At 50.4% G+C, this 27,863-nt stretch overlaps 2 protein-coding genes across 4 annotated transcripts in view; one reads left to right on the top strand and one right to left on the bottom strand.

Moving 5' to 3' along the window:
- The window catches only part of ubr2 (ubiquitin protein ligase E3 component n-recognin 2), a 29,323-nt gene extending 9,025 nt beyond the window's left edge, over window positions 1-20,298 (top strand). The window contains exons 12-47 of one of the 3 annotated variants that reach the window (XM_079758633.1): window positions 515-678; window positions 1,508-1,607; window positions 1,708-1,836; window positions 3,799-3,982; window positions 4,708-4,769; window positions 4,922-5,032; window positions 5,131-5,196; window positions 5,317-5,433; window positions 6,010-6,073; window positions 6,215-6,339; window positions 6,465-6,517; window positions 6,665-6,767; window positions 6,908-6,956; window positions 7,112-7,266; window positions 7,395-7,497; window positions 7,873-7,982; window positions 9,251-9,331; window positions 9,819-9,991; window positions 10,195-10,403; window positions 11,263-11,356; window positions 12,669-12,818; window positions 12,943-13,109; window positions 13,208-13,292; window positions 13,495-13,640; window positions 13,895-13,950; window positions 14,507-14,603; window positions 14,822-14,889; window positions 15,161-15,299; window positions 15,404-15,497; window positions 15,956-16,089; window positions 16,268-16,376; window positions 16,819-16,875; window positions 17,324-17,401; window positions 17,488-17,658; window positions 19,091-19,192; window positions 19,512-20,298. In XM_079758633.1, coding sequence (XP_079614759.1) covers window positions 515-678; window positions 1,508-1,607; window positions 1,708-1,836; window positions 3,799-3,982; window positions 4,708-4,769; window positions 4,922-5,032; window positions 5,131-5,196; window positions 5,317-5,433; window positions 6,010-6,073; window positions 6,215-6,339; window positions 6,465-6,517; window positions 6,665-6,767; window positions 6,908-6,956; window positions 7,112-7,266; window positions 7,395-7,497; window positions 7,873-7,982; window positions 9,251-9,331; window positions 9,819-9,991; window positions 10,195-10,403; window positions 11,263-11,356; window positions 12,669-12,818; window positions 12,943-13,109; window positions 13,208-13,292; window positions 13,495-13,640; window positions 13,895-13,950; window positions 14,507-14,603; window positions 14,822-14,889; window positions 15,161-15,299; window positions 15,404-15,497; window positions 15,956-16,089; window positions 16,268-16,376; window positions 16,819-16,875; window positions 17,324-17,401; window positions 17,488-17,658; window positions 19,091-19,192; window positions 19,512-19,653 — 4,047 coding nt within the window. In that variant the 3' untranslated portion in view covers window positions 19,654-20,298. The remainder of the gene's footprint in view (window positions 1-514; window positions 679-1,507; window positions 1,608-1,707; window positions 1,837-3,798; window positions 3,983-4,707; window positions 4,770-4,921; window positions 5,033-5,130; window positions 5,197-5,316; window positions 5,434-6,009; window positions 6,074-6,214; window positions 6,340-6,464; window positions 6,518-6,664; window positions 6,768-6,907; window positions 6,957-7,111; window positions 7,267-7,394; window positions 7,498-7,872; window positions 7,983-9,250; window positions 9,332-9,818; window positions 9,992-10,194; window positions 10,404-11,262; window positions 11,357-12,668; window positions 12,819-12,942; window positions 13,110-13,207; window positions 13,293-13,494; window positions 13,641-13,894; window positions 13,951-14,506; window positions 14,604-14,821; window positions 14,890-15,160; window positions 15,300-15,403; window positions 15,498-15,955; window positions 16,090-16,267; window positions 16,377-16,818; window positions 16,876-17,323; window positions 17,402-17,487; window positions 17,659-19,090; window positions 19,193-19,511) is intronic. The other 2 variants (XM_079758634.1, XM_079758632.1) reach the window with 2 other exon arrangements.
- Window positions 20,299-22,384: 2,086 nt separating this feature from the next.
- prph2b (peripherin 2b (retinal degeneration, slow)) lies at window positions 22,385-26,931 on the bottom strand (the record flags this gene model as incomplete). Its single annotated transcript, XM_079758825.1, has 3 exons — window positions 22,385-22,579; window positions 24,909-25,155; window positions 26,351-26,931. The coding sequence occupies 3 exons, from the start codon at window positions 26,929-26,931 to the stop codon at window positions 22,385-22,387; spliced, it is 1,023 nt and encodes a 340-aa protein (XP_079614951.1).
- Between the last annotated feature and the right edge of the window lie 932 nt (window positions 26,932-27,863).

The raw sequence follows: 27,863 nt of genomic DNA, 5'->3' as shown, positions 1-27,863 counted from the left end.
TATGCAAAGAGTGCCTTTCCTGCATAGTCCTGCATTGAATTGTTCTGATTCTCTTGCATTCTGTGATGGTATATTTATTTAAGTAATCCTTTATTTTATTATAAACACCTTATTTACAAGTTTAACAAATCTTTTACAATTTAAGCATTGTGAAATCTGTGCCCTGTTGATTTAAGATGATGTTATGCATGCAAAGATTTGTACATTAGCAGGAATGTAGCACAATGGATCGCGGATGTTAAAGTAGTGTTATGTTTACGTGACCGTTAATATTTGTCAATCAAATGAATAATCGTGGTAATTAATCGTGATATCAATATTGTTCAAAATAATAATGATAATCATTTTTGCCTTAATCGCGCAGCCCTAAACCAGCGTGAGCTAAGTAGCTAAGATAACTAATGAGTAGATGACTAGTAACTAGACTGATAACAGTGTAATGTGTAACGTTTTCTCTATTGCTTAGAGATCTGAAGTGTGTGTGTGTGTGTGTGCGTGTGCGTGCGCGCTCCAGGCCCGGATGCTGATGGTGGAGGAGAACCTGATGACCACCATCATCAGGACCTTCGTGGACCACCTGAGGCACCGGGACCTTCAGGGCCGCTTCCAGTTCGAACGTTACACCGCCCTGCAGGCCTTCAAGTTCAGACGCGTGCAGAGCCTCATCGGAGACCTAAAGTGAGTCCTTCTTTCACCGGCACCCACCTAGACCCCCCTGGACCAGGACCCACCTAGACCAGGACCCACCTAGACCAGGACCCACCTAGACCTCCTGGATCAGGACCCACCTAGACCCCCTGGATCAGGACCCACCTAGACCCCCTGGACCAGGACCCACCTAGACCCCCTGGACCAGGACCCACCTAGACCAGGACCCATCTAGACCCCCTGGACCAGGACCCACCTAGACCAGGACCCACCTAGACCCCCTGGACCAGGACCCACCTAGACCAGGACCCACCTAGACCCCCTGGACCAGGACCCACCTAGACCCCCTGGACCAGGACCCACCTAGTCCCCCTGGCCCAGGACCCTCCTAGCCCCCCTGAACCAGGACCCACCTAGACCAGGACCCACCTAGACCCCCTGGACCAGTACCCAGCTAGACCAGGACCCTCCTAGTCCACCAGTGGTGATTGATCGGCTGTGCGGTGATTGATCGGCTGTGTGTGGTGATTGGCTGTGTGGTGATTGATCCGCTTTGTGTGGTGATTGGCTGTGTAGTGATTGATCGGCTGTGTGTGGTGATTGGCTGTGTAGTGATTGATCGGCTGTGTGTGGTGATTGGCTGTGTAGTGATTGATCCGCTGTGTGTGGTGATTGACTGTGTAGTGATTAATCAGCTGTGCGTGGTGATTGATCGGCTGTGTGTGGTGATTGGCTGTGTGGTGATTGATCGGCTGTGTGGTGATTGATCGGCTGTGTGGTGATTGATCGGCTGTGTGTGGTGATCGGCTGTGTGGTGATTGATCGGCTGTGTGGTGATTGATCGGTGGTCTATCTCCAGGTATGTCCTCATCACCCGTCCTACTGAATGGAGCGATCAGCTCAGGGAGAAGTTTCTAGAAGGTCTGGACTCCTTTCTGGAGCTGCTCAAGTGCATGCAGGTAGATATGCACACACTCACACGCACGCACAGACCCTCGTTGTCACCACTGCCGCCACAACGTGTCTGTCTGTCTGTCTGTGTGTGTCTGTCTGTCTCAGGGCATGGACCCCGTGGTGAGGCAGGTTGGACAGCACATTGAGATGGAGCCTGAGTGGGAGGCGGCTTTCACCCTGCAGATGAAGCTCACACACATCATCACCCTGATGCAGGAGTGGTGCTCCACTGACGTGAGTAACACACACACACACACACACTATACTACACACATCATCACCCTGATGCAGGAGTGGTGCTCCACTGACCTGAGTAACACACGCTCACTATACTACACACACTATACTACACACACACACTATACTAGACACATCATCACCCTGATGCAGGAGTGGTGCTCCACTGACGTGAGTAACACACACTTACTATACTACACACACACACACAATATACTACACACACTATACTACACGCACACACACACACTACTAGATACACACACTATACTACACACACATTATACTACACACACACACAATATACTACACACACACTATACTACACACATCTCACCATGATACAGAAGTTGTGCTCCGACGTGAGTAACACACAGCCTCATTATGCTACAAACACACACACACACACTATACTACACGACCACACTATACTACAAACACACACACACACCATACTACACACATCACCATTATGCAGGAGTGGTGCTCCATGACGTGAGGGCCGCACTATACTGCACACACACTATACTACACACTATACTACACACACTATACTGCACACACACTATACTATAGGGCTGCACGATTATTGATCAAAATTGATTATTTTGATCAATATTGATATCACGATTATTTACCACGATTATTCATTGAAAAAGAAAAATCTTTCGAATTTCTACCACCCCCTAGTGGTATGAGCCACACACTGCTCAGGCCACGCCCCCCCCACCCCCAGTACCTCTTGTATACTCTTGTATACAGGGCCCAGAATTTGGTGCTACTGCCCTGTGTTGTAATGCAGACAAGTCTGTCCTCCTGCAAGCCCCAAGAGGCCATCGCTTCACTCAGTCCCTGGGAAATTAACTCTCCAGTGTGGTCTTGCGGGAAAAATGCAGTTTGCAGGCATCTACTCTGCATCGCAAAATCATCATCGATGAAATGAACTGTCAAGCTCATGCACGGTTCCATCGTTCTACTTGACCATACTGACAGCTGTGAGATCCCTCTCCATTCCCAGCTGTGAGATCCCTCTCCGTTCTACTTGACCATACTGACAGTTGTGAGATCCCTCTCCATTTCTCCTCTGCGTTTTGCATACAGCGCAGGGAATGCCACTCTGGAAAAATAATTTTGCGAGGGGATTACATACCTTTTGTCCAGTATGTTAACCCTTTTTTTAAGCCCTTCATTGCTGTCGGTATTTATTGGACACATATGTTTTGCCAAATGGAAAGTAATCGCATCAGTGATTTCTGTGTGTCGTTGTGACTTGGATGCATACGGTGTTGCGCTGTACATTTTGTTTATTATTCATTTACATTTATTATTCATTTTATTGACGTCTGAGCTGCAGCTGACGAGGGACCATCACAGCTGACGTTAGCAGCCGATGCAACACTGGCCTTCATGCAATCCTCATATTCTATTCTGTGGCTATTCAGGTGGCTGAATAAATTTGTTGTGTTGCCTTGCGACGCAGCCACAACCCTCCAGCACCCTTTGCACATTGTTTTTTGCTGGTTTGTGCCACTTGCCCTAAATCCGAAATATTTCCATATAACGGCAGAAGATCCGCAACGAGGGACGAGCTCTTGACCTCAACTGTGTCAGACATTGTAATTGTGTTTGTGTCTTTCAAAGTAATCGCTAGTCTTTTTCAGGCTTCGCGCCGCTGCGCAGTCGCAGATAGGTGTACAGGGAGCGCTTGGTTTGCTCTGCAGCGGAGGTAGAGCGTATACTGCATGGGCGGGGCTCGTTCCTTTTTTGGTTTTCTTTTTTTTGCGGATGCATTATTTTAAAAAAATATCGCGAAAATATCGCGAGAACACTACGTGTCATCATGGGACGCCAACATCGTCATCGCGATAAAAATTAGATATATTGTGCAGCCCTACTATACTACACACTATACTACACACACTATACTACACACTAACTCACTCACCCCCCCCCCCCCAGGAGACGGTCCTAATCAGGGCCTATCAGAAGTGTCTGGCGGCGTTGAGCCAGTGTCACGGTGGCTTCACTGACGGCAAGCAGCCAATCAGCCTGAGCCTGGCTGGTCACATGGTGGACACCATCCGCTACCCCGTGTCCCAGGAAAGGGTCTCCATCCACCTGCCCGTCTCCAGGCTGCTCGCAGGTCAGACGGACACATAGCATCTTAGCTCCTAAGTCTAGCATAACACGCTAAACAGTGAGGTAGCATGTTCAACGCTAGCATAGCATCTTAGCTCCTAACTCTTGCATTACACGCTAAACAACGAGGTAGCATGTTCAACACTAGCATAGCATCTTAGCTTCTAACTCTAGCATAACACGCTAAACAGTGAGATAGCATGTTCAACACTAGCATATCGTCTTAAACAGCAGCATAGCATGCTAAGCCCTGAGCTCCTCCTCACATGGAGGTGCTTTCTCCTCCTGTTGACTCCTCCGGTCTTCTCCTGTCTCCTCCCCCTGTCGATTCCTCCCTGCTGTCTCTTCCTGTTGACTCCTCCTGTTGACTCCTCCTGTCTCCTCCTGTTGACTCCTCCTGTCTCCTCCTGTTGACTCCTCCTGTCTCCTCCTGTTGACTCCTCCTGACTCCTCCTGTTGACTCCTCCTGTCTTCTCCTGTCTCCTCCCCCTGTCGATTCCTCCCTGCTGTCTCCTCCTGTTGACTCCTCCCTGCTGTCTCCTCCTGTTGTCTCCCCCTGTTGACTCCTCCCTGCTGACTCCTCCTGTTGACTCCTCCTGTCTCCTCCTGTTGACTCCTCCTGACTCCTCCTTTTGACTCCTCCTGTCTCCCCCTGTTGACTCCTCCTGTTGACTCCTCCTGTCTCCTCCTGTCTCCTCCTGTTGACCCCTCCTGTTGACTCCTCCTCAGGGCTCCACGTCCTCCTCAGTAAGACGGACCTGGCCAACCGCTCCCCTGAACAGCTCCCCCTGGTGGGTACACGCAGGCAGTGAGGTCTAGTGGAACTGCATACAGTGTGTGTGCAGCAGTGTGTGTAACTGTGATGTCTAGTGGAACTGTGCATACAGTGTGTGTGTGTGTGTGTGGAACTGTCTAAAGTGAGTGTATGTCCCTTTCCCTGCAGAGTGAGCTGAGCCCCCCCATGCTCATAGAGCACCCCCTGCGGTGTCTGGTGCTGTGTGCCCAGGTGCATGCTGGGATGTGGCGGAGGAACGGCTTCTCACTCATTAACCAGGTACTGGGAGCGGCCCTGCAGCGCACAGACAGGCTCTATACATCATGTCTAGAGGCTCACTGTGTGTGTGTGTGTGTGTGTGTGTGTGTGTGTTCCAGATCTACTACTACCACAACGTGAAGTGCAGAGTGGAGATGTTTGACAAGGACATCATCATGCTCCAGGTAGGACCACGTTGCCATGGAGACGGGATGTTTAGCCTGGGAGGTGGGGGCGTCCATGCTGGGGCCTAGCCCCCTGTTACATGGTTGCTATGGCGATGTGTTGACGGCGGTGTGTTGCAGGTAGGGGCGTCCATGATGGACCCCAACCACTTCCTCATGGTGCTGCTCAGCCGCTTTGAGCTCTTCCACATCTTCAGCTCAGCGGACTGCAGGAGGAGATACAGGGACGCCAACAAGGTACACACACACACACACACACACACACACACACACACACACACACACACACACACACACACACACACACACACACACACACACACACACACACACACACACACACACACGGTGCACATAGAGAGCAGTGTTTCCCCCAGCATTGTGTGGTTAAGGCAGCTTTGACAAAAATAGGGCCCCGCCTTGATTACCATTGTATAAAATATTAGAAAATATATATTTATTTTATTACATTTTTTTAAACTATTTTTTAATTATTATGCATTAACAAGTAGAAAACTCTCGTAGGGAAAGCAAAGATGCTTCCATCAGGTATATAGATAATTAATGCATCTGTAATACTGTTCACAACAATGGTCGTGCCATAAAGCTTTTTGAATGGAATTGAAACAGAGACACCCCCCCCTCCTTGACCACCTTGACTAAGACATTTTCTGGGGGAAACACTGGAGAGAGAGAGTGTCTCTGGAACATCAAGGCCACATGTATGTGTAGTACTGATGTATGATGATTTGGGTGTGTGTAGTGCTGATGTGCGATGCATGTGTGTTGTACTGACGTGTGATGTGTCCCCAGGATGTGGTGCAGCAGAACAACACTCTGATAGAGGAGATGTTGCATCTCATCATCATGATCGTTGGTGAGTGCCTCACTCCACAGTGTGTTACTGTGCCTGGTGTGTGTGTGTGTGTGTGTGTGTGCATTAATGCGTGTCCCTGTGTGTGTTAATGCATGTCCTTGTGTGTGTTAATGTGTGTGTGTGTGTGTGTGTGTGTGTCAGGGGAGAGGTACGTGCAGGGCGTGGGGCAGGTGGAGGCGTCTGATGACATCAGGAGAGAGATCATCCACCAGCTGTCCATTAGACCCATGGCCCACAGCGAGCTGGTCAAGGCCCTGCCCGAGAACGTAAGAGCTACCCCCCTGCTACCCCCCGTTACCTCCATGCTACCCCCCCGTTACCTCCATGCTACCCCCGCGTTACCCACCTGCTACCCCGGGCTAACCTTTGTCCTGACCTTTGACCCCTGCAGGAGAACAAGGAGACGGGGCTGGAGAGGGTGATCGGCAGCGTGGCCTTGTTCAAGTACGCCTTCTACTGGTTCACCGTACAGCTGTTATTACTTTATCATGTATCAGGGACGTGTTTTCGTTAGAGGGTGTGTGTGTGTGTGTGTATCATGTATCAGGTGCGTAGTTTGGTTAGAGGATGTGTGTGTGTGTGTCCTAACAGGAAACCAGGTGTAACCGGCAGAGGTCTGTATGAGCTCCGACCAGAGTCCACCAAACACTTCAACCTGTACTTCCACCACTACTCCAGAGCAGACCAGTCCAAGGTAACACACACACACACACACACACACACACACACACACACACACACACACACACACACACACACACACACACACACACACACACACACACACAGGTCATTGATCACGTAGTTAACGTATGTGTCTCTGTGTGTCTCCAGGCGGAGGAGGCTCAGAGGAAGTTAAGAAAACAGAATGGTGAAGACTCGGGTAGGTGTCTCTGTCTCCGTCTCTCTCTCTCTCTCTGGTCTCTCTCTCTGGTCTCTCTCTCTCTCTGGTCGCTCTCTGGTTTCTCTCTCTGGTATCTCTGGTCTCTCTCTGGTCTCTGGTCTCTCTAATGTGTGTGTGTGTGTGTGTGTGTGCAGCTCTGCCACCCCCCTGCCCGCCCCCCCTCTGCCCCCTGCTGGCCGGTGTTGTGGGGCTGCTGCAAAGCGACGTACTGCTGGCCGTCGTCTCCGCCGTGCTGCAGTGGACCACCGAGCCCAGCGGGGGGCACTGGACCGAGTCCATGCTGCAGAGGGTGAGCCCCCCCTGAACCCCCACCCTAACCCCCACCCTCACCCCCCCACCCTAACCCTCACCAACCCTAACACCCCCAACCCCGACCCCTACCAACTGTGTGTGTGTGTGTGTGTGTGTGTGTGTCAGGTTCTCCATCTGGTTGCCATGGCGCTGCTGGAGGAGAAACAGCAGCTGGAGAGCAGCAGTGGAGATGATGACATCACCTTTACCTTCAACAGCAAGATCAGCCGTCAGTACACGCACATGTTTACACACACAATGTAAACACACATTTTATATACACACACTTTATATAAACACACACACCTTATACACACACACTTATTATAAACACACACATTATATACACACTTTATATAAACACACACACACGTTATATACACACACTTTATATAAGCACACACACCTTATATACACACACTTATTATAAACACACACACTTTATAGATATACTCACACAAGTTATATACACACACGTTATATAAACACGTAATATATAACACACACACTCGAACTTTATATTAACATATACACACACATTTATATAAACACACAAACTCGTGGACTATGTTTAAAAAAGGGGTGTGTGTGTGTGTGTGCGTAGGACCAGGGGAGGCCCCCAGCACCAGTGGCAGTATCCTGGCTCTGCTGGAGAGCCTGCAGAACGCTCCTCACCTGGAGGCCCACAAGGACATGATCCAGTGGGTTCTCAAGGTACCGGAACCTCCCTTTAACCACACCTAGAACCTCCATTTAACCACACACAGAACCTCCCTTTAACCACGCACAGAACCTCCCTTTAACCACGCACAGAACCTCCCTTTAACCGCACCTAGAACCTCCCTTTAACCACACCTAGAACCTCCCTTTAACCACGCACAGAACCTCCCTTTAACCACGCACAGAACCTCCCTTTAACCACGCACAGAACCTCCTTTTAACCACGCACAGAACCTCCCTTTAAGCACACCTAAAACCTCGCTTTTACCACACACAGAACCTCCCTTTAACCACACCTAGAACCTCCCTTTAACCACATCTAGAACCTCCCTTTAACCACGCACAGAACCTCCCTTTAACCACACCTAGAACATACCTTTAACCACACCTAGAACCTCCCTTTAACCACGCACAGAACCTTCCTTTAACCACACCTAGAACCTCCCTTTAACCACACCTAGAACCTCCCTTTAACCACACCTAGAACCTCCCTTTAACCACACTTAGAACCTCCCTTTCACCACACCTAGAACCTCCCTTTAACCACACCTAGAACCTCCCTTTAACCATGCACAGAACCTCCCTTTAACCACACACAGAACCTCCCTTTAACCACGCACAGAACCTCCCTTTAACCACACCTAAAACCTCTCTTTAACCACGTACAGAACCTCCCTTTAATCACACCTAGAACCTCCCTTTAACCACGCACAGAACCTCCCTTTAACCACACCTAGAACCTCCCTTTAACCACGCACAGAACCTCCCTTTAACCACACGTAGAACCTCCCTTTAACCACACCTAGAACCTCCCTTTAACCACACCTAGAACCTCCCTTTAACCACACCTAGAACCTCCCTTTAACCACACCTAGAACCTCCCTTTAACCACACCTAGAACCTCCCTTTAACCACACCTAGAACCTCCCTTTAACCACACATAGAACCTCCCTTTAACCATGCACAGAACCTCCCTTTAACCACACCTAGAACCTCCCTTTAACCGAGAACAGAACCTCCCTTTAACCATGCACAGAACCTCCCTTTAACCACACCTAGAACCTCCCTTTAACCGAGAACAGAACCTCCTTTTAACACACAGACCCACCCCTAGAAGCTCTTTTCACTGTATATCTAGTTAGTTAATGTGATCCAACAGAATTCTCTCTCTCCTCACATGGTGACCTGATAGTGTTGGAGTGCTGATGTTTAGTGGTTGTTTGTTTGTGTGTGTGTGTGTGTGTGTGTGTGTGTGTGTGTAGATGGTGTTCACCATTAAGACCATGAGAGAACAGCACACCGCCTCTACCTCTGCTGTCAACGCCTGTGGATCAGTGGAAGAGGTCTGTCGCACACTAGTACCCTCACACACACACACACACACACACACACACACACACACACACACACACACACACACACACACACACTCTTAATGCACACACTACACTGGTATTGTATAGTTTCTGTTTGTGTATAATTTGTGTTTTGTATAACCTGTGGGTGTATTTTATGAGGTGTGTGTGTTATATGAACTAAATAAAGTGTTTGCATTTTAAAGTGTGTCTGTGTATTATAAAAGACGGGTGTGTTTAATTTGTATACTTTATAAGTTGTGTGTGGGTACTTTATAAGGTGTGTTTGTGTACTTTATAAGGTGTGTGTGGGTACTTTATAAGGTGTGTTTGTGTACTTTATAAGGTGTGTGTGGGTACTTTATAAGGTGTGTTTGTGTACTTTATAAGGTGTGTGTGGGTACTTTATAAGGTGTGCGTGGGTACTTTATAAGGTGTGTGTGTACTTTATAAGGTGTGTGTTTGTGTGTGTCAGGCGGTGGGGGAGCGGGACCAGGCAGAGAGGAAGAGGAAGGCGGAGATGGCCCGCCTCCGCAGGGAGAAGGTCATGGCCCAGATGTGTGAGATGCAGAAACACTTCATCAACGAGAACAAGGAGCTGTTCCAGCAGAGCCACGAGGACGTAGACCCCCCCGCCCCCGAGCACAGGTACACACACACACACACACACACACACACACACACACACACACACACACACACACACACACACACACACACACACACACACACACACACACACACACACACCTACCTTATGCCCTCACAGGGTCTACAGATTACAGTCCGATCCCCTCACACACAAACACAGCCTGCTCACATCCCACACCTCACACTGTGTGTGTCCTCAGTGCCCCGCTGGCCGAGGACCCTGAGGTCCTGGTGTGCGTGGGGCCCCGTCTCCCGGGCCCCGGGCCCCGGCGCCGCCAGGTGGTCACCTGCATCCTGTGCCAGGAGGAGGAGGAGGTGCGGGCGGACGGCCGGGCCATGGTGCTGGCGGCCTTCGTCCAGAGATCCACCGTCCTGTCCAAGAACCGGACCCGCAGCCCCCCAGACCCAGGTAGGAGGGGGAGGGCCTACACACTGGTAGAGGGGGCGGGGCTAGAGACTGGTAGGAGGGGCCGGGGCTACAGAAATGTAGAGGGTGCTGGGCTACAGACAGGTAGAGGGTGCTGGGCTACAGACAGGTAGAGGGGGAGGGGTCTAGAGAGAGGTAGAGGGGGAGCGGTCAAGAGACAGGTAGAGGGGGAGGGGTCTAGAGACAGGTAGAGGGGAGGGGTCTAGAGACAGGTAGAGGGGGAGGGGTCTAGAGAGAGGTAGAGGGGCGGGGCTAGAGACAGGTAGAGGGGGAGGGGTCTAAAGACAGGTAGAGGGAGAGGGGTCTAAAGACAGGTAGAGGGGGAGGGGTCTAGAGACAGGTAGAGGGGGAGGGGTCAAGAGACAGGTAGAGGGGGAGGGGTCTAGAGACAGGTAGAGGGGGAGGGGTCTAGAGACAGGTAGAGGGGGAGGGGTCTAGAGAGAGGTAGAGGGGCGGGGCTAGAGACAGGTAGAGGGGGAGGGGTCTAAAGACAGGTAGAGGGGTCTAAAGACAGGGGGAGGGGTCTAGAGACAGGTAGAGGGGGAGGGGGCTAGAGACAGGTAGAGGGGTCTAGAGACAGGTAGAGGGGGAGGGGGCTAGAGACAGGTAGAGGGGTCTAGAGACAGGTAGAGGGGGAGGGGGCTAGAGACAGGTAGAGAGGGCAGGGGCTAGAGACAGGTAGAGGGGCAGGACTAGAGACAGGTAGCGGGAGAGGGTTTAGAGAAAGGTAGAGGGGGAGGGTTTAGAGAAAGGTAGAGGGGGAGGGTTCAGAGACAGGTAGAGGGGGAGGTCTTTATATTCTGATGTGATAACTGTTAACCAAACCGTCTTTATTTTGCAGAGCACCATGATCCACTCTTCATGCACCCTGACCTAGCCTTCGCCACGCACACCGCAAGCTGTGGACACATCATGCACGCCACCTGCTGGCAGCGGTAAGCTACTGCAGCAGAGCTCATGATGCTATCAGGCTAGTTACAGAAGATGACTATCTATAGTGGGTGCCCTGTATGTTACTTTTTAAATACAATGGGTACTATGAGGCGTAGTACTAATAGTACTATGTATATGAATGTTTACTGCTGTACATAGTATTAATACGCAGGTACTTGAGGGAGTGGTACTGTTTATAATGAGTACTCCCTCAAGATTCAAGATGGTTTTATTGTCAGACATTCTTCAGTCTTGGGCTCCTCCAACAGTGCAACATAAGAGAAAGTGAAAGTATAAGAGAAACACAAGTAGGAAAGCTAAGATTTAAATAATAAAAATAAATAAATATAATAATAATAATAAAAAGTAAATGTATAAGAGGAACACAAGTAGGAGAGCAGAGACCTAAATGCAAAACTAAATAAATGTAATATGTAAACAGACGTGTTTATCCAGATGTCAACTGTTATAAAGTGGCAAGTTATAAAGTTTTATAGTGGTGAGCGAAGTAGCTCAGGAGCTCAGTAGTCTTATGGCCCATGGGATGAAACTGTCCCTGAGTCTGGTGGTGCGAGACTGGATGCTGCGGTAGCGTCTACCGGACGGGAGCAGCTGAAGCAGTTTGTTACTGGCATGATGAGGGTCTTTAATAATCAGGTACTTTGAGGCGGTGCTACTGTGTATCAATGAGTACTAATGAGTACTCTCCTCAGGTACTTTGAGGCGGTGCTACTGTGTATTAATGAGTACTCTCCTCAGGTACTTTGAGGCGGTGCTACTGTGTATCAATGAGTACTAATGAGTACTCTCCTCAGGTACTTTGAGGCGGTGCTACTGTGTATCAATGAGTACTAATGAGTACACTCTCAGGTACTTTGAGGCGGTGCTACTGTGTATTAATGAGTACTAATGAGTACTCTCCTCAGGTACTTTGAGGCGGTGCTACTGTGTATTAATGAGTACTAATGAGTACTCTCCTCAGGTACTTTGAGCCGGTGCTACTGTGTATTAATGAGTACTAATGAGTACTCTCCTCAGGTACTTTGAGGCGGTGCTACTGTGTATCAATGAGTACTAATGAGTACACTCTCAGGTACTTTGAGGCGGTGCTACTGTGTATTAATGAGTACTAATGAGTACTCTCCTCAGGTACTTTGAGGCGGTGCTACTGTGTATTAATGAGTACTAATGAGTACTCTCTCAGGTACTTTGAGGCAGTGCTACTGTGTATTAATGAGTACTAATGAGTACTCTCTCAGGTACTTTGAGGCAGTGCTACTGTGTATTAATGAGTACTAATGAGTACTCTCTCAGGTACTTTGAGGCGGTGCAGGCGAAGGAACAGAGGCGGCAGCAGCGACTGCGCGTCCACACCAGCTACGACGTGGAGAACGGGGAGTTCCTCTGTCCGCTCTGTGAATGTCTCAGCAACACCGTCATCCCCCTGCTGCCCCACACACACAGGTGCACACACACACACACACACACACACAAAGATACACACACTGGGACACACTGTGTGTGTCAGACGGGGACGTTGAACAACTAGTTAATACGGAACTGTTTGTGTATGTGTGTGTGCATGAAGTGGGGGGGCGCAGGGTACTATCCAGCCGAGTCTCGAGGCCTGGATCAAGTCCAGTTGTCATCAAACAGCCAGTCCTGCTGGTCCCCCTAGTCCCATGCCAGACCAGAAGCAGCGGACCCAGTCCGGACCCCCCAGTCCCTCCCCCGACCAGAGCCAGCAGACCCAGGGTGAGCCGGTGAATCCCCGCACTCTGCAGGGTTTGAATGTGAAGCCATGTGTATCACTCTGGAGGCTCAGGACTCACGTGTGTGTGTGGGTGTGTCAGATGTCGGGGCCGTTGCTCCCGAGGGCTCCTCAGTCGACCTTCCCATCGCTGCTGCAGAGGGGTCCTCCGTCGACGGTCCAATCAGGTGAGACTTTGAACAGAGCTTTTCTGATTGGCTGACAGGCCTTTGACACACCCACCGGGCCCCTAGAGCAACGTGTGTGTGTGTGTGTGTGTGTGTGTGTGTGTGTGTGTGTGTGTGTGTGTGTGTGTGTGTGTGTGTGTGTGTGTGTGTGTGTGTGTGTGTGTGTGTGTGTGTGTGTGTGTGTGTGTGTGTGTGTGCGCAGCCCGTTCTCTAGCAGCCTCCAGGGGATGATCACCACGTTCGGGACTGCCACCTACAAGGTGGGGCTGAAGGTCCACCCCAACGACCAGGACCCCCGTGTGCCCGTCATGTCCTGGGCCAGCTGCGCCTACACCATTCAGACCATAGGTACACACATACACACACACACACACACACACACACACACACACACACACACACACACACACACACACACACACACACACACACACACACACACACACACACACGTTACCTCCATTCTACCCCCGTTACCTCCATGCTACCCCCCGCCTTACCCTCCTGTTACCCCCCCCCGTTACCCCCCCGCTACCCTGCAGAGTGTGTGTTGTCGTGGCGACAGCAGGGGTTAAAGGTCACATTGTATTCTGTGTCTCCAGAGAGGCTGCTCACAGACGAGGAGAAACCGCTGTTTGGAAGTTTACCCTGCAGACAGGTGAGAGCACACAGACAGGTACACAGACAGGTGAGAACACACAGACAGGTACACAGACAGGTGAAAACACAGAGACAGGCACACAGACAGGTGAGAACACACAGACAGGTACACAGACAGGTGAGAACACACAGACAGGTACACAGACAGGTAGGAGTACACAGACAGGTACACACAAAGGTACACAGACAGGTGAGAGCACACAGACAGACGCACAGACAGGTGAGCGCACACAGACAGACAGGTAAACAGACGGGTGAGAGCACAAAGACAGATACACAGACAGACAGGTAAGACCAATACAGACACAGGTACACAGAAAGACAGGTGGGCAAGAACAGACGAACATCAGAAGGTTTCTGTGTGTTGTGTAGTTGTCATTAGTGTTTGTGTGTTGTGTAGTGGTCCTGTGTTTGTGTTGTGTAGTGGTCGTGTGTGTGTGTTGTGTAGTGGTCCTGTGTTTGTGTTGTGTAGTGGTCATGTGTGTGTGTGTTCTGTAGTGGTCCTGTGTGTTGTGTCATTGTTGTGTAGTCCTCATGTGTGTGTTGTGTTACAGGATGACTGTCTGAGCTCACTGGCCCGGTTCGGTTCTGCCTGCTGGACGGCCGCCCCTCAGACCACCGTACAGACCCACTTCACCAGGCTGCTGTCAGGTCGGCACGCACTCAGCTCATCTATACATCTATACAAGCCAGACGCACACCTATACACGCACACACACGCACCTATAAACATGTACACACACACACAAACACACTAGGACACACATGCACACGATCACGCACTCAAGGACATACACACAACACACACTGACTGGTTGATAGTGTTTCATTTGACTGAGTATACTGTGTGTGTGTGTGTGTGTGTGTAGCTCTGGTTCCAGGTGCGAGGACTACAAACGCTCCATGTATCCTGGACATCGACATGTTCCACCTGCTGGTCAGTCTGCCTCTCCTGTAGCTCCACCTCTAGCTGTAGCTCTAATTGTAGATCTACCTCTACCTGTAGCTCTACATGTAGCTTAACCTCTACCTCTAAATGTACCTGTAGCTCTACCTGTTTAGGTAAAGGTAGAGTCCTCTACCTCTCTCTGTAACTCTACCTCTCTCTCTCTTTAACCTCTCTCTCTTGAACTCCTCTCTCTCTTTAACACCTCTCTCTCTCTAACTCTACCCCTCTCTCTCTGTCACTCTACCTCTCTCGCCCCTAGGTTTCCAGTGTGTTCTCCTACAGTTCTGTCCAGAAGTTGGACCAATCAGAGAGGTGTTCATTAGGCTCCGCCCAGCTGCACCTGCTGCACCTGGCCACCGTCGCTCACCTGGTCCAGATACTCATCACCTCTGTACCAGGTACACACACACACACACACATACACACACACACACACACACACACACACACACACACACACACACACACACACACGATGGGACTGAAGTGTGTTTGTGTGCAGCAGACTCCTCCATGGACCAGGGGGAGGTGTGTGCATCAGAGGAGGAGGAGATGACCTTTCACCTCTACAACGACCTCCGAACCCGGCTGGACAGGTCAGACCACGTCTACACCACGGGGGTCAGAGGTCTTCACGGGCGTGTCCTGTAGGGCACGTTGTGTTCTGGGGAGAAAAAAAACCCAGAGTTCTACCGCCTTGTTTCTCTAGATTGGGGACTTATTTCTGTAACGCTGATAAAATGACGTGGATTACTATTCTGACCATCACATATGACAAATGACCACGTTTAAATCAAAAAGGGGTTTTGGGTTCACGGGGCCTTTAAAAACACCCTTGGTGTTGATTCTACATTGATTCCATAATTTCAGATTTAAATATTGATTATTACAAGCTTCAATCTTGAGAAGGAAAAAAGTGATTAATTAATAAAGTAAATGTAATCGATCGACCGCGCTAATTTTTATGCTATAGATCGGTGTACATTTGTGTGTCCAGTGCGTTACTGGAGGTGTCTTTCTAGATCTAGATCTATACATGTGTTTGTGTGTCCAGCAGTGCGTTACCGGAGGTGTCGTCAGGCTGGCAGCTGTGGAGATGTGTCCAGTCAGGGCTCCTCCCCTTCCTCCGCTCGGCAGCCATCTTCTTCCACCACCTCAACTCCGTGGAAACGCCCCCTGACCTCCATGGTACCGCCCACTCACTAGGGTTGTAATGTTGTGTTGTTGGGTTGTAACAGGTTATCGTGGGTCGATGTTGTGTGTAAGCTTGTGTTGTAACGTTTTAACGTTGTGTTTTTGTTTAACTTTGTGTTTTAACGTGTTGTGTTGGAATATTTTGTTTTAACTTTGTGTTGTTGTGTTGCAGTGGCGGGGCCGGGCCAGTGGGAGGCGCTGTGCTCCTACCTCAGTCTGCCCAACAACCTGCTGCAGCTCTACTACAGAGAGAGGAGCGTGATGGAGGCGCTGCTGCAGGGGTAAACTCACTCACTCACTCACTCACTCACTCACTCACTCCCACGCGCACTCCCACACAGACACACACGCACTCCCACACAGACACACACGCACTCCCACACAGACACACGCGCACTCCCACACAGACAGACACGCACTCCCACACAAACAGATACACACAAGCTCACAGACAGACACACACATGCTCACAGACCGACACACACACACAAAAGCTCACAGACAGACACACACACATGAGCTCACAGACGAACACACAGACGCACACGCTCGCGCACATACACACAGGAGTTTGGTTGGCCTCATGTCTCCTAGCAATGATAAAAATGAGGTAGAGCATCTTCCTAAAGACATGCTCACACATTGTGTCCCCATGGCAACACCCAGGGTTAGGTGATCTGGGTGTGAAGTGGACTAATGAGTGTTCCTCCGTCCTGCCTCTAGGTGGTGCTCTCACCCCAACCTCAGACAGACGCTCCGGGGAGCAGCTCCTCTCATCAGGTAAGAGGAGGAGGTGGGGTTAGACAGTACAGAGAGAGGTCGTTAAGGAGCAGGTAGGGGTTAGACAGTACAGAGAGAGGTCGTTAAGGAGCAGGTAGGGGTTAGACAGTACAGAGAGAGGTCGTTAGGAGCAGGTAGGGGTTAGACAGTACAGAGAGAGGTCGTTAAGGAGCAGGTAGGGGTTAGACAGTACAGACAGGTCGTTAAGGAGCAGGTAGGGGTTAGACAGTACAGACAGGCCGTTAAGGAGCAGGTAGGGGTTAGACAGTACAGACAGGTCGTTAAGGAGCAGGTAGAGGTTAGACAGTACAGACAGGTCGTTAAGGAGCAGGTAGGGGTTAGACAGTACAGACAGGTCGTTAAGGAGCAGGTAGGGGTTAGACAGTACAGACAGGCCGTTAAGGATCAGGTAGGGGTTAGACAGTGGTTCACGGTTTGTCTCTTCTAGTTTCCCCAGAGAGTCCAACCAGCTGATCGACCTTCCAGAAGACTACAGCGCCCTGATCAACCAGGCCTCCAGCTTCACGTGAGAACACATCGCCATCGCATTAGATATTAGTGTATCTAATGTGTGTGTGTGTGTGTTTATCTAATGTGTGTGTATGTGTGCAGGTGTCCGCGGTCGGGGGGCGATAAGTCCCGCGCCCCCACCCTATGCCTGGTGTGCGGCGCCCTGCTGTGCTCCCAGAGCTACTGCTGCCAGACGGAGGTGGAGGGCCACGACGTGGGGGCCTGCACCGCCCACACCTACAGCTGTGGGGCCGGCCTGGGGCTGTTCCTCAGGTGACCCCCCACACCTGACCCCTGACCCCTTACATCTGACCCCTAACATCTGACCCACGACCCCTTACATCTGACCCCTAACATCTGACCCCTGACCCGTTACATCTGACCCCTGACCCGTTACATCTGACCCCTGACCTGTTACATCTGACCCCTGACCTGTTACATCTGACCCCTTACACCTGAATATTGGATGTGGAAACTTTATCACCATAGTTAGGTGAGTTCTGCATGCAGCGCTCAACTATTGTTCTTTATAAGTTTTATTCTTTCTTTCTTTATTATTCTCTACAAACTTTGGGACCTATCTCCTTCCTCAATTTTTCACCTAGAGACCTCATTAAAATTTTTAAATATTCAGAATAGCTTGGAATCGCACGCTTCTTTTCAGATTTTCTAAATATTTTATACTTTTTAAGATATTCTACTTTTAAAATAGTATCTGTTTTTTAACATGGGAGTCAATGGGAAGACGGCAGAGCCTCTGGTACTTCAACTGATTAAGACGTAACTAAATAAATTTTCAACCGTTTATTTTCGTTCAAACCATTCAACAAATCTACACACTTTGGAATTTCGATATCATTTAAACTTTCTTCAGAATCAAAGTTAGTTTCAAACCGTCATATTCTACAGTTGGTCCCATTGAAGCCTTCTGCCCATTCTGACACTTAAATTATTTAAGACATCGTCACTTGGTCAAATTTCAACCATTTACCTTCGTTCAAACCATTTAACAAATCTACACATTTGTATCTTCAATAATATCCGAACGGAATTTCGATATCATTTAAACTTTATTCAGAATCACAGTTTTAGTTTCATACCGGCTTCGTTTTCAGTTGGTCTCATTGATTTACGTTGACGCTGGAGCGTGAGGATGTTCAGCAGTGTTGCCAGATTGGGAATTTTTTCCCCGCCAGATTGAGCTACTTTTGGGGGCGATTCAGGCAGTGTTGCCAGATTGGGCGTTTTTTCCCACTCTATTGAGCTACTTTTAATCACGCACCGGCTCGCTATTGTCTTAAAGACACACACACACACACACACACACACACACACACACACCACACCACACCACACCACACCACACCACACCACACCACACCACACCAGCAGTGCAGGGCAATACATTTGACCTTTCAGATACTTCAGTTCAATTCATTTTAGCAATGCTTTGTGCTTTTCATTCAGCTGTCACTTTATTTGTTGTTTTTTTTTGTATACCATTTAGACTTTTGAACTTTTGTTCAAATCCCTTCACTTGATTTAAGCCATTGAACGTTTCTTTATGTCTTAATCTATGTGGCTTTATTAAAAAATATTTTCAACCTCACTTTGTACTACAGCACTCACCGCATTTTCTGCAGGAAATGCATTTTCTGGTTTATATTGATGTCCACCTGCCTCTTGTGTGTGTGTGCGTGCGCAGGGTGAGGGAGAGCCAGGTGTTGTTCTTAGCAGGGAAGACTAAAGGCTGTTTCTACCCTCCGCCCTACCTGGACGACTACGGAGAGACCGACCAGGGCCTGAGGTACACAACACACTACACAACACACAACACTACACACTACCTGGATGACTACGGAGAGCCGACCAGGGTCTGAGGTACACAACACACTACACAACACACAACACTACACACTACCTGGATGACTACGGAGAGACCGACCAGGGTCTGAGGTACACAACACACTACACAACAGACTACACACTACACACTACCTCGACAACTACAGAGAGACCGACCAGGGTCTGAGGTACACACTGCTTACTACACAGTGTGTGTGTGTGTGTGTGTGTGTGTGTGTGTGTGTGTGTGTGTGTGTGTGTGTGTGTCTGCACTTGTGTAGGCGGGGTAACCCCCTTCGCCTCTGTCCTGAGCGCTACCGTAAGATCCAGAAGCTGTGGCAGCAGCACAGCGTCACCGAGGAGATCGGCCACGCCCAGGAAGCCAACCAGAGCCTGGTGGGCATCGACTGGCAGCACCTCTAGCGCCTGGCCCCGCCCCCCGCCTGTGGCTCCGCCTCCAGCCCCTCAGCTGAGGCCTTGCCAGCTTTCAGGAACAAACTGCTTTTATATCTGGAAATTATGGGATGTTTCAATGCTGATCATTCAATCACTCTCAACCCCCCCCCCCCCCCTGCTCCTCCTCCAGATGGCTGCATGGTACTTTAGTGCAGCTCTATCTGCTGTTTACATTCAACAATATAGCACAATGTCCCTCGTGTGTGTGTGTGTGTGTGACTGTGTGTGTGTGTGTGTGTGTGTGTGTGTGTGTGTGTGTGTGTGTTAAACAAGCAGTGAATCTCTGTTATGCTCCTGGTGTGAGGTGTGTTTCTGACTCCTCCGGTAGAGAGACAAGTGCTTACCAGCAAGAGAGAGAGAGACTATGGAATACAAAGAGAAACGTATCAATTCAGTGTGTGATGGTTGAGCCCCAGTGTTCCCTCTCTCTCTCTCTCTCTCTCTCTCTCTCTCTCTCTCTCTCTCTCTCTCTCTCTCTCTCTCTCTCTCTCTCTCTCTCTCTCTCTCTCTCTCTCTCTCTCTCTCTCTCTCTCTCTCTCTCTCTCTCTCTCTCTCTCTCTCATATTTGCTCGCTCATCACATCTGATGTGTTAATATGTGAATTATTGTATTATATTGTATAAGAATAAAATGATTTCAAACCTGCCCCGACGTGTGCTGTTGTTGGTTGTGTCCGCCGTCCAATCTAGTTGTCCCTCTAGGATGAGGGTGTGGCCAGCAGGTAGAGCCTGCTCCTGATTGGCTGTTATGCAGACAATCATGTTGGTACCCAGATGCGCTTATGTTTCTTCGCTCTAAAGAGTTACGAAGGCAGATTTGGTTTTTTGTGAATTCAAATATACATATAGTGAGTTTCTCACTAAGATATGGTAAGAATATTAATGTTTTTTCATGTTTGTTAGGTATTTTTTTTATGGATAAATATTGTAAACAAAGTTGCCTGTGCTTCTAATGACCTGAACTTGTCTTATCAACCAACCTAATTGTGTTAGCAATCTTTTTCAATACTCTTGTGCTCACTTAGTCTCCTAGCCCTGTCTCCTAGCTCTGTGTCGCCTAGCCTCTCCTAGCTCTGTCTCCTAGCTCCTCGTATTCTTTCCCTGGAGCCTAAGCAGCCTAGTGCTGCGGCTCTGAGCTGATAATGGACTTGTGGAACGTGTTCTTAGAATACCAGGACAGCTGTAAGTCACTTGACCTCCTCTACTGCCACTCATCCTCCACCAACTTGAAGGGTGTGTGTGTGGTGGAGGTGTGTTTTAGGGTGTGTGTATGGTGTGCTGAGCTGTCCAGGCCTTGGACTTCCAAAGTTACCTGCCCACCCATTGGATTAAGCTCTAATCCAATCAGGTGAGAGCTGCGTTGCCATGACAACTGGCCGGGTCCTAATGCGGCAGAGTTGACCTGAGCTGGACATTTATGCTCCGTCACTCTTGAGTTCATCACATTCACTCTTGCAGACACTTTTAACACACACACACTCTTACGCAAACTCTCCAACACACACACTCTTACACACACTCCAACACACAATCTTACACACACACACTCTTACTTACACTCTCCTACACACACACACTTTCACCAAGGCAGAAAGAAGGAGGCTGCAGGCGTTTTCATACGATGTCTTTATAGACAGGAGCAGCTACCGTCCTGCCGACCAACAACACAGCAACACAACTCTCAGAGTGACACACACCTGCTCACATAAATACACTCTCCTCTTAGACTCGTTAGGGACTCTTGTTAGGGACTCTCGTTAAGGACTCTCGTTAGGACTCTCGTGGGGGACTCTCGTTAAGGACTGGATTACTTAGGGAATTACATGGATGCTGGGTTTCTGTTCAGGATGGGATGGTAAAAAACAAACAAAAAAAGAACATCAAACCTTTGTGGTGACCCCAAAACACCCCCCTCCCCCCTCCCCCCCTCCCCCACAACGCTCACCTCCTCCCCCCCTATCACCCACCTCCCCCACAACGCCCACCTCCTCCCCCCACCTCCTCCACAACACTCACCTCCTCCTAACACCTCCTCCACATGTGGAGGAAAGAGGGGGGATCGTGGGAGTGGGTGGGGGGGGCGCTGTGCTGTAAGCTGCCATAGGAAGGTCAGTCTCCCCCCCCCCCCCCCCCCCCCCCCCACCCCCCCCACATCAACAAGCTGGTGACCTCATCAAGATGGAGGCTGTCATATTTACAGTGAGTTTCTACTGAAGAGCTCCAAACACTTTGAAAAATATGTTTTTTAAATATATTTACAAATGTATTTTTTATGGAAGGTATAAACAACACTTGGAGCCTTCAAGCTACTGGATTTAGCTGGTCATCAAAATTTAAATCTCATTGAAAATGTTACAATTTTCTCATGTTAATACGGTTTGAAAGGTTGTGTAATTAAATTTGCTTACGCTTATGTATGCATGTGTTGTAACAGTGTGTGTGTTTATTGTCATATGAATGTGTGTGGGATGTGTTTTTGTGTGTGTATTGCTCTATGAATCTGTATGCGTGAAACGATGCGTGTTGCGATAGTGTGCATGTGTGTGTGTATTGTTCTATGATTGGTGTGTGTTTTGACTGTGTGTGTGTGTGTGTGTGAGAGGTGTTAGTGGGAGGAGCCTTCCTGGATCCTCCCGGTCCAGAGGTTCTGGCCCAGGACGGGGCGGAGCAGACCTCAGTCCTTGAGGAGTGGGTGGTGCTCAGGCGGCGGGTTCCTCCCCGCCCTCCACCTGGTTGGTCTTCACCAGGCTCTTCATGGAGGCCAGCAGGTCGGCGAAGGTCTCCTTCACGCCCTTCTCCAGCAGCCAACCCTCGCTCTCGCTCTCCGGGTTCTCCGGGTCTGTCAGGGACTCCAACGCAGTCGTCAGGTACTTCAGCCCCGCCATGTCAAGAGACTGAAACAAGACACAGCTGCTCACACACCTGGGGCTCACCTGGTCACACTATACCAACACCTGGACCACACCTGGTCACACTCTACCGACACCTGGGCCTCACCTGGTCACACTCTACCGACACCTGGGCCTCACCTGGTCACACTCTACCAACACCTGGACCTCACCTGGTCACACTATACCAACACCTGGGCCTCACCTGGTCACACTCTACCAACACCTGGACCTCACCTGGTCACACTCTACCAACACCTGGACCTCACCTGGTCACACTCTACCAACACCTGGACCTCACCTGGTCACACTCTACCAACACCTGGACCTCACCTGGTCACACTCTACCAACACCTGGACCTCACCTGGTCACACTATACCAACACCTGGACCTCACCTGGTCACACTCTACCAACACCTGGACCTCACCTGGTCACACTCTACCAACACCTGGACCTCACCTGGTCACACTCTACCAACACCTGGACCTCACCTGGTCACACTATACCAACACCTGGACCTCACCTGGTCACACTCTACCAACACCTGGACCTCACCTGGTCACACTATACCAACATCTGGACCTCACCTGGTCACACTCTACCAACACCTGGACCTCACCTGGTCACACTCTACCAACACCTGGACCTCACCTGGTCACACTATACCAACACCTGGACCTCACCTGGTCACACTCTACCAACACCTGGACCTCACCTGGTCACACTATACCAACATCTGGACCTCACCTGGTCACACTATACCAACATCTGGACCTCACCTGGTCACACTCTACCAACATCTGGACCTCACCTGGTCACACTCTACCAACACCTGGACCTCACCTGGTCACACTATACCAACACCTGGACCTCACCTGGTCACACTATACCAACACCTGGACCTCACCTGGTCACACTCTACCAACACCTGGACCTCACCTGGTCACACTCTACCAACACCTGGACCTCACCTGGTCACACTCTACCAACACCTGGACCTCACCTGGTCACACTATACCAACACCTGGACCTCACCTGGTCACACTAAACCAACATCTGGACCTCACCTGGTCACACTCTACCAACACCTGGACCTCACCTGGTCACACTCTACCAACACCAGCGCCTCAAGTGGGTCTCACCTGGTCACGCATCTGATCACACACCTGGTCACACACCTGGTCACACACCTGGGCCTCACCTGGTCACACTCTACCAACACCTGGTCACTAACTACAACCCCTGGTTCCACACCTAGTCACATACCTGGTCCTCACCTGGTCTGACTCCATTGGTTGAGTAGGGCACTAGCACTGCCAGGGCCAGCAGTTTGGTTCCCAGTGAGGTTAGCCATGTTCAGAATGTAGATTCATATTTTATAATAAGGTTGCCTGGCTAATCAATCACTATTGCATTTGATGTTTTGGATTGACTCAGATCGGTGACCAGTGAGCTTTCACCAGGTTCAGCCGGTCAGGGTGATGTTCCGCTTGCTTGATAATGCGTAGTAGTGAAGCGTGCAATCAGGTGTAGCCCGCAGCCCGCCGTGACTTCAAGTGAATTAAAAAGATAACGTGTTCTCCGTGACTCTCGTCCCAGGAGAGCAGTCTTTATCTGCTGTCGGTTCCACTCAGGGTAAAGTCCTGTTGACCCACATGCTGACCTACTTCTCACTCTGCTTCCCAGAACTCCGCTCCTCCGAACGCCATGTGGCTCTGAGGCTAACGCTAGCACCTAGCTAACCATGAACCCGGGCTACCTGGAGGGTCTGCACACAACCAGCCAAAACAACATGCAGCCTGGAGACAGAACCCAGCCCCCCCATTCCTGACCACAGCCCCCCAACCCTAACCCCAGCCTCAAGCCTCCCAAACCCTGACCACAGCTGACCTGAGTCTCCACTGGTTAAGCAAGGGCCTGTCTTTATAGATGCACCCGAGGTAAGTCTGCTCCCATAAACAGGGAAAACCATGTTTGTTTGTTTGTTTGTTTGTTTGTTTGCTTGCCTCGAGGTTTGGCCGGTGGTTTCACCAGCCATAGAAGCTGGGGCAACAGGTGATGTGATACAGGTCAGGCATACCTGTGTTGTCAATCAACCAATGGTGTCATTCTAGTCTTTAAAGCTCCCTGCTATGCTTGCTATGCTCATACCATTGAACACTGTTCTATTATGCTAGCTAGCGTCTACCTCTTTGAACACAGCCTAATAACGGTAGCTAGCCTCTACCTCTTTGACCACAGCCTTATAACGGTAGCTGGCCTCTACCTCGTTGACCACAGCCTTATAACACTAGCTAGCACCTAGCTCCCCTTCCATGCTAGCTGGGTGTTACCTCCAGGAGGATGGTGAAGATGATCAAGGCTCCGATGCTGTTCATGATGCCGCCGTAATACGCCACCAGGGACTCCCGACAACCTCGTGTCCAGATGTTGAGCTCCTCGATGCGGTGGTCGTAGTCGTAGTGGGCGGAGTTGTTGGTCAGGTGGTGCTGGAGGCAGGGCCGTGGTGAGCCGGGGTTACAGCAGCTGAATGGAACGCTGTCCATCAGGAACTTCTGCTCCACATTGCTCATCACGCGGCTGGGAGGAAGGAGGCCGGGGTTAGCACCGTTGGCATTGGTCGCGTTGTAGCGGACCGCTCACACAGAAACTACTAAAACACAAATGGAACCATAGCCCGGAGAGAATGAGGCTGATGGGAAAGGTGTTTTTTATGCTGGTCCCTCTGCTGGAGTCGTTTGTTATATAGATTATAAACAGCATGTATGATCAGGCATATCTAAAACATACAACACGTCACATGGGACAAGGCTGCAAGGACCTCAACCCTGGGATCAACCCTGTGATTGGCAGGAATGCCAGTGAGGCGGAGCCTGCGGCAGTAAAGTAGGATTACAGGAATATCCCCTTGTTGCTATCGTCAGAGAGCAAGAGATGGAGGTATCTTCTAAGTTCATTATGGAGTGGAGCATGCCATCTCATGTGTCAACATCTCAGATCCTCTTACTCAGAGCACCCAGAGGAGCTTCCTCTGGCCGGGAGGATGTTGGCTATGAGAGTGGGAGGGATTAAAGGTTTTACCTTGAAACAACAAGGCGGCACCTTCCCTTTCCTTGATGACTCCCCCCCCCCCCCCATCTCATCATATATCTCATGTGATGAAGCTCATGTTTCAGGACTCTGTTCTCCCTCTGGATCTGCAACCCAGCGCGTCGTTCTGCCCTGAACCCCTCACAGAAGACTGCTCTCTCTTGTCTCATCTCACAGAGCACCATTAGCTCATCAGAGGTGTGCGTTTGTCTAATTAAAGCCTGTCGTGCAAGAAGCTAGTAAGCTGAAGCTAAGTGAGCATGAGATCTTGCTGGATTATGGACTTATTGGAAGCTCCCCAGCTCTGACCTCCTCTGTTCCTCCTCCTCCTTAAGACCTGCTTCATTTATCCTATCCTGACCCCCTTCTGAAGCACTCCCTTCACCGCTCAGGATAGCTCCACCAGGAGCTCCTCTTAATGCACCAGCTCCTCTGGGCTGTCCTTGAGGGCTGAGGACATTCTGCTGAGTATGCTCTCCTGACCTCTGACCCCACAAGAACAGAATCATTCACAGGGTTTTCCATCATCAATTTCCCTTTCTTCCAATCCCTGTCATTCTCGTTGTCTCAAGGTTTGAATTAGCAGAGACGTGTCGCTGTCTCCGCGGCCTGCCCCCGGACGGTGTCTCCCTGGTGTCTGCAGTAGTGAGGAGGAGGAGCGTGAGGACGCGGGGGGGGTACTCACTCTTTGACCTCGTCGTTGCTCATGTCCAGGTAGCGGTTGCTGATCCACTGCACCTCGAACCAGTCGCGGTAGTTGTTGTTCCCGCAGCAGCGGAACTCGATCTGGGTGAGGTCCAGCGTGCGCTTCATGAAGCAGCGTCCCGGCGTGTCGGTGTCCTTGTAGAAGCGGATGCCGTTCCTCAGGCCCTCGGCCAGCGTGAGGTACAGGGCAAACTGCATGAGGAAGCACAGCAGGGCGGTGGCCAGCAGCAGCACGTTGAAGCCGCAGCAGAACAGCAGGTAGTTCTTCAGCATGGGCTTCCACTTGGGGAACTTGGTGGGGTCTAGGGAGTCGTGGCAGACCTTCCCTCCGAAGGCGTTGAGCCCGCAGGCCATCAGCCCCACCAGTATCAGCAGGTTGGGCACGAAGTGGCTCTCGTTGTTGTCCATCATCTCACTCCTCTTGCGGAGCTCCACCTTGAAGAAGATGCCCAGGCTGAAGATGAGGATGCCCACCATGACGGAGAGCCAGTAGAGCAGCCACAGCGCCTGGGCCAGCTTCACCCTCTTGGGGAGGTCGAACTTCACCGGCATGAACGCCATCTCAACACCGCGGGTCTCTTACCTGAGGCGTGCCAAACTAGAACCCGACCCTAAGCTGTCGTCTCCACAGGAACCGACTTCAAGATTTGACGGTTTTCAATTTCCAGCACTTTGATCCAAAGACGGGGTTGAGCTCATCAGGTCCAGATGGTTGACCTCTGGGCGGCGAGTCCTCGGTTCACGTCCATAATGTTCCTCCACAGGTCAGGAAAGTCCATAGCGCTGGGGGTCCCGGGGGTCTGCCACCGATCAAAGTACTCTCATCAGATCCCGGTCGGCACACGGGCGGCGTGTGGAAAGGCGGTCCTGAGGAAAGTGAATCAACAAGTCAGACCCCGGCCGTACGTCACGGTAAGCCAAGCGATCAGAGGATCATCCCGCCTCTAAGCCCTCTTAACGGCTAATTGGTTTGGAGCCTAAGGAGCCACTTCCTCTGCGAGCGACACAGGAACTCTGGAGACCTCCTCCTCCTCCTCCTCCTCCTCCTGCTCCTCCTCCTGCTGAGGGCTCGAGGCTGAGGGGCCAGAAAGTAAGAGTAGTTCTCATCAGCATCAGGCCAAATACACCTCGGTCAAACCCCCATCAAAGTGGTCCAAACCGTTCCACCACTTCTCACAGCTGACGGTCATCCACCAGAAACCGGCCTTCTAACAAAACCTCCTTTAAATCATCACCTTATCAAAGGAACATTGTATTACAGCACAGCAGCACTAGGTTAATATACAGGAGGGAGGAGCAGCAGTGATCACGGTCATCCCATTAAAACCTCAAGTATCCATTTGAACCAGAAGTCCTGTTGCTGTTACTGTGGAGCTGAACCAGACCTTCTACTCTGTGATTTATGGAACATCTTGTGCCAGGGGCCCCTGGGGACGGAGAGCTTCATGTTCCCTCGGCCCCTGCCCCTCAGCACTGAGAGGAACTCATGGTCT

The sequence above is a fragment of the Pollachius pollachius genome (assembly GCF_949987615.1).
Source record: "Pollachius pollachius genome assembly, chromosome: 2".
NCBI classification, from domain to species: domain Eukaryota; kingdom Metazoa; phylum Chordata; class Actinopteri; order Gadiformes; family Gadidae; genus Pollachius; species Pollachius pollachius.
The sequence above is the reverse complement of the archived record's forward strand: the minus strand, read 5'-3'. Positions and strand labels throughout refer to the sequence as shown.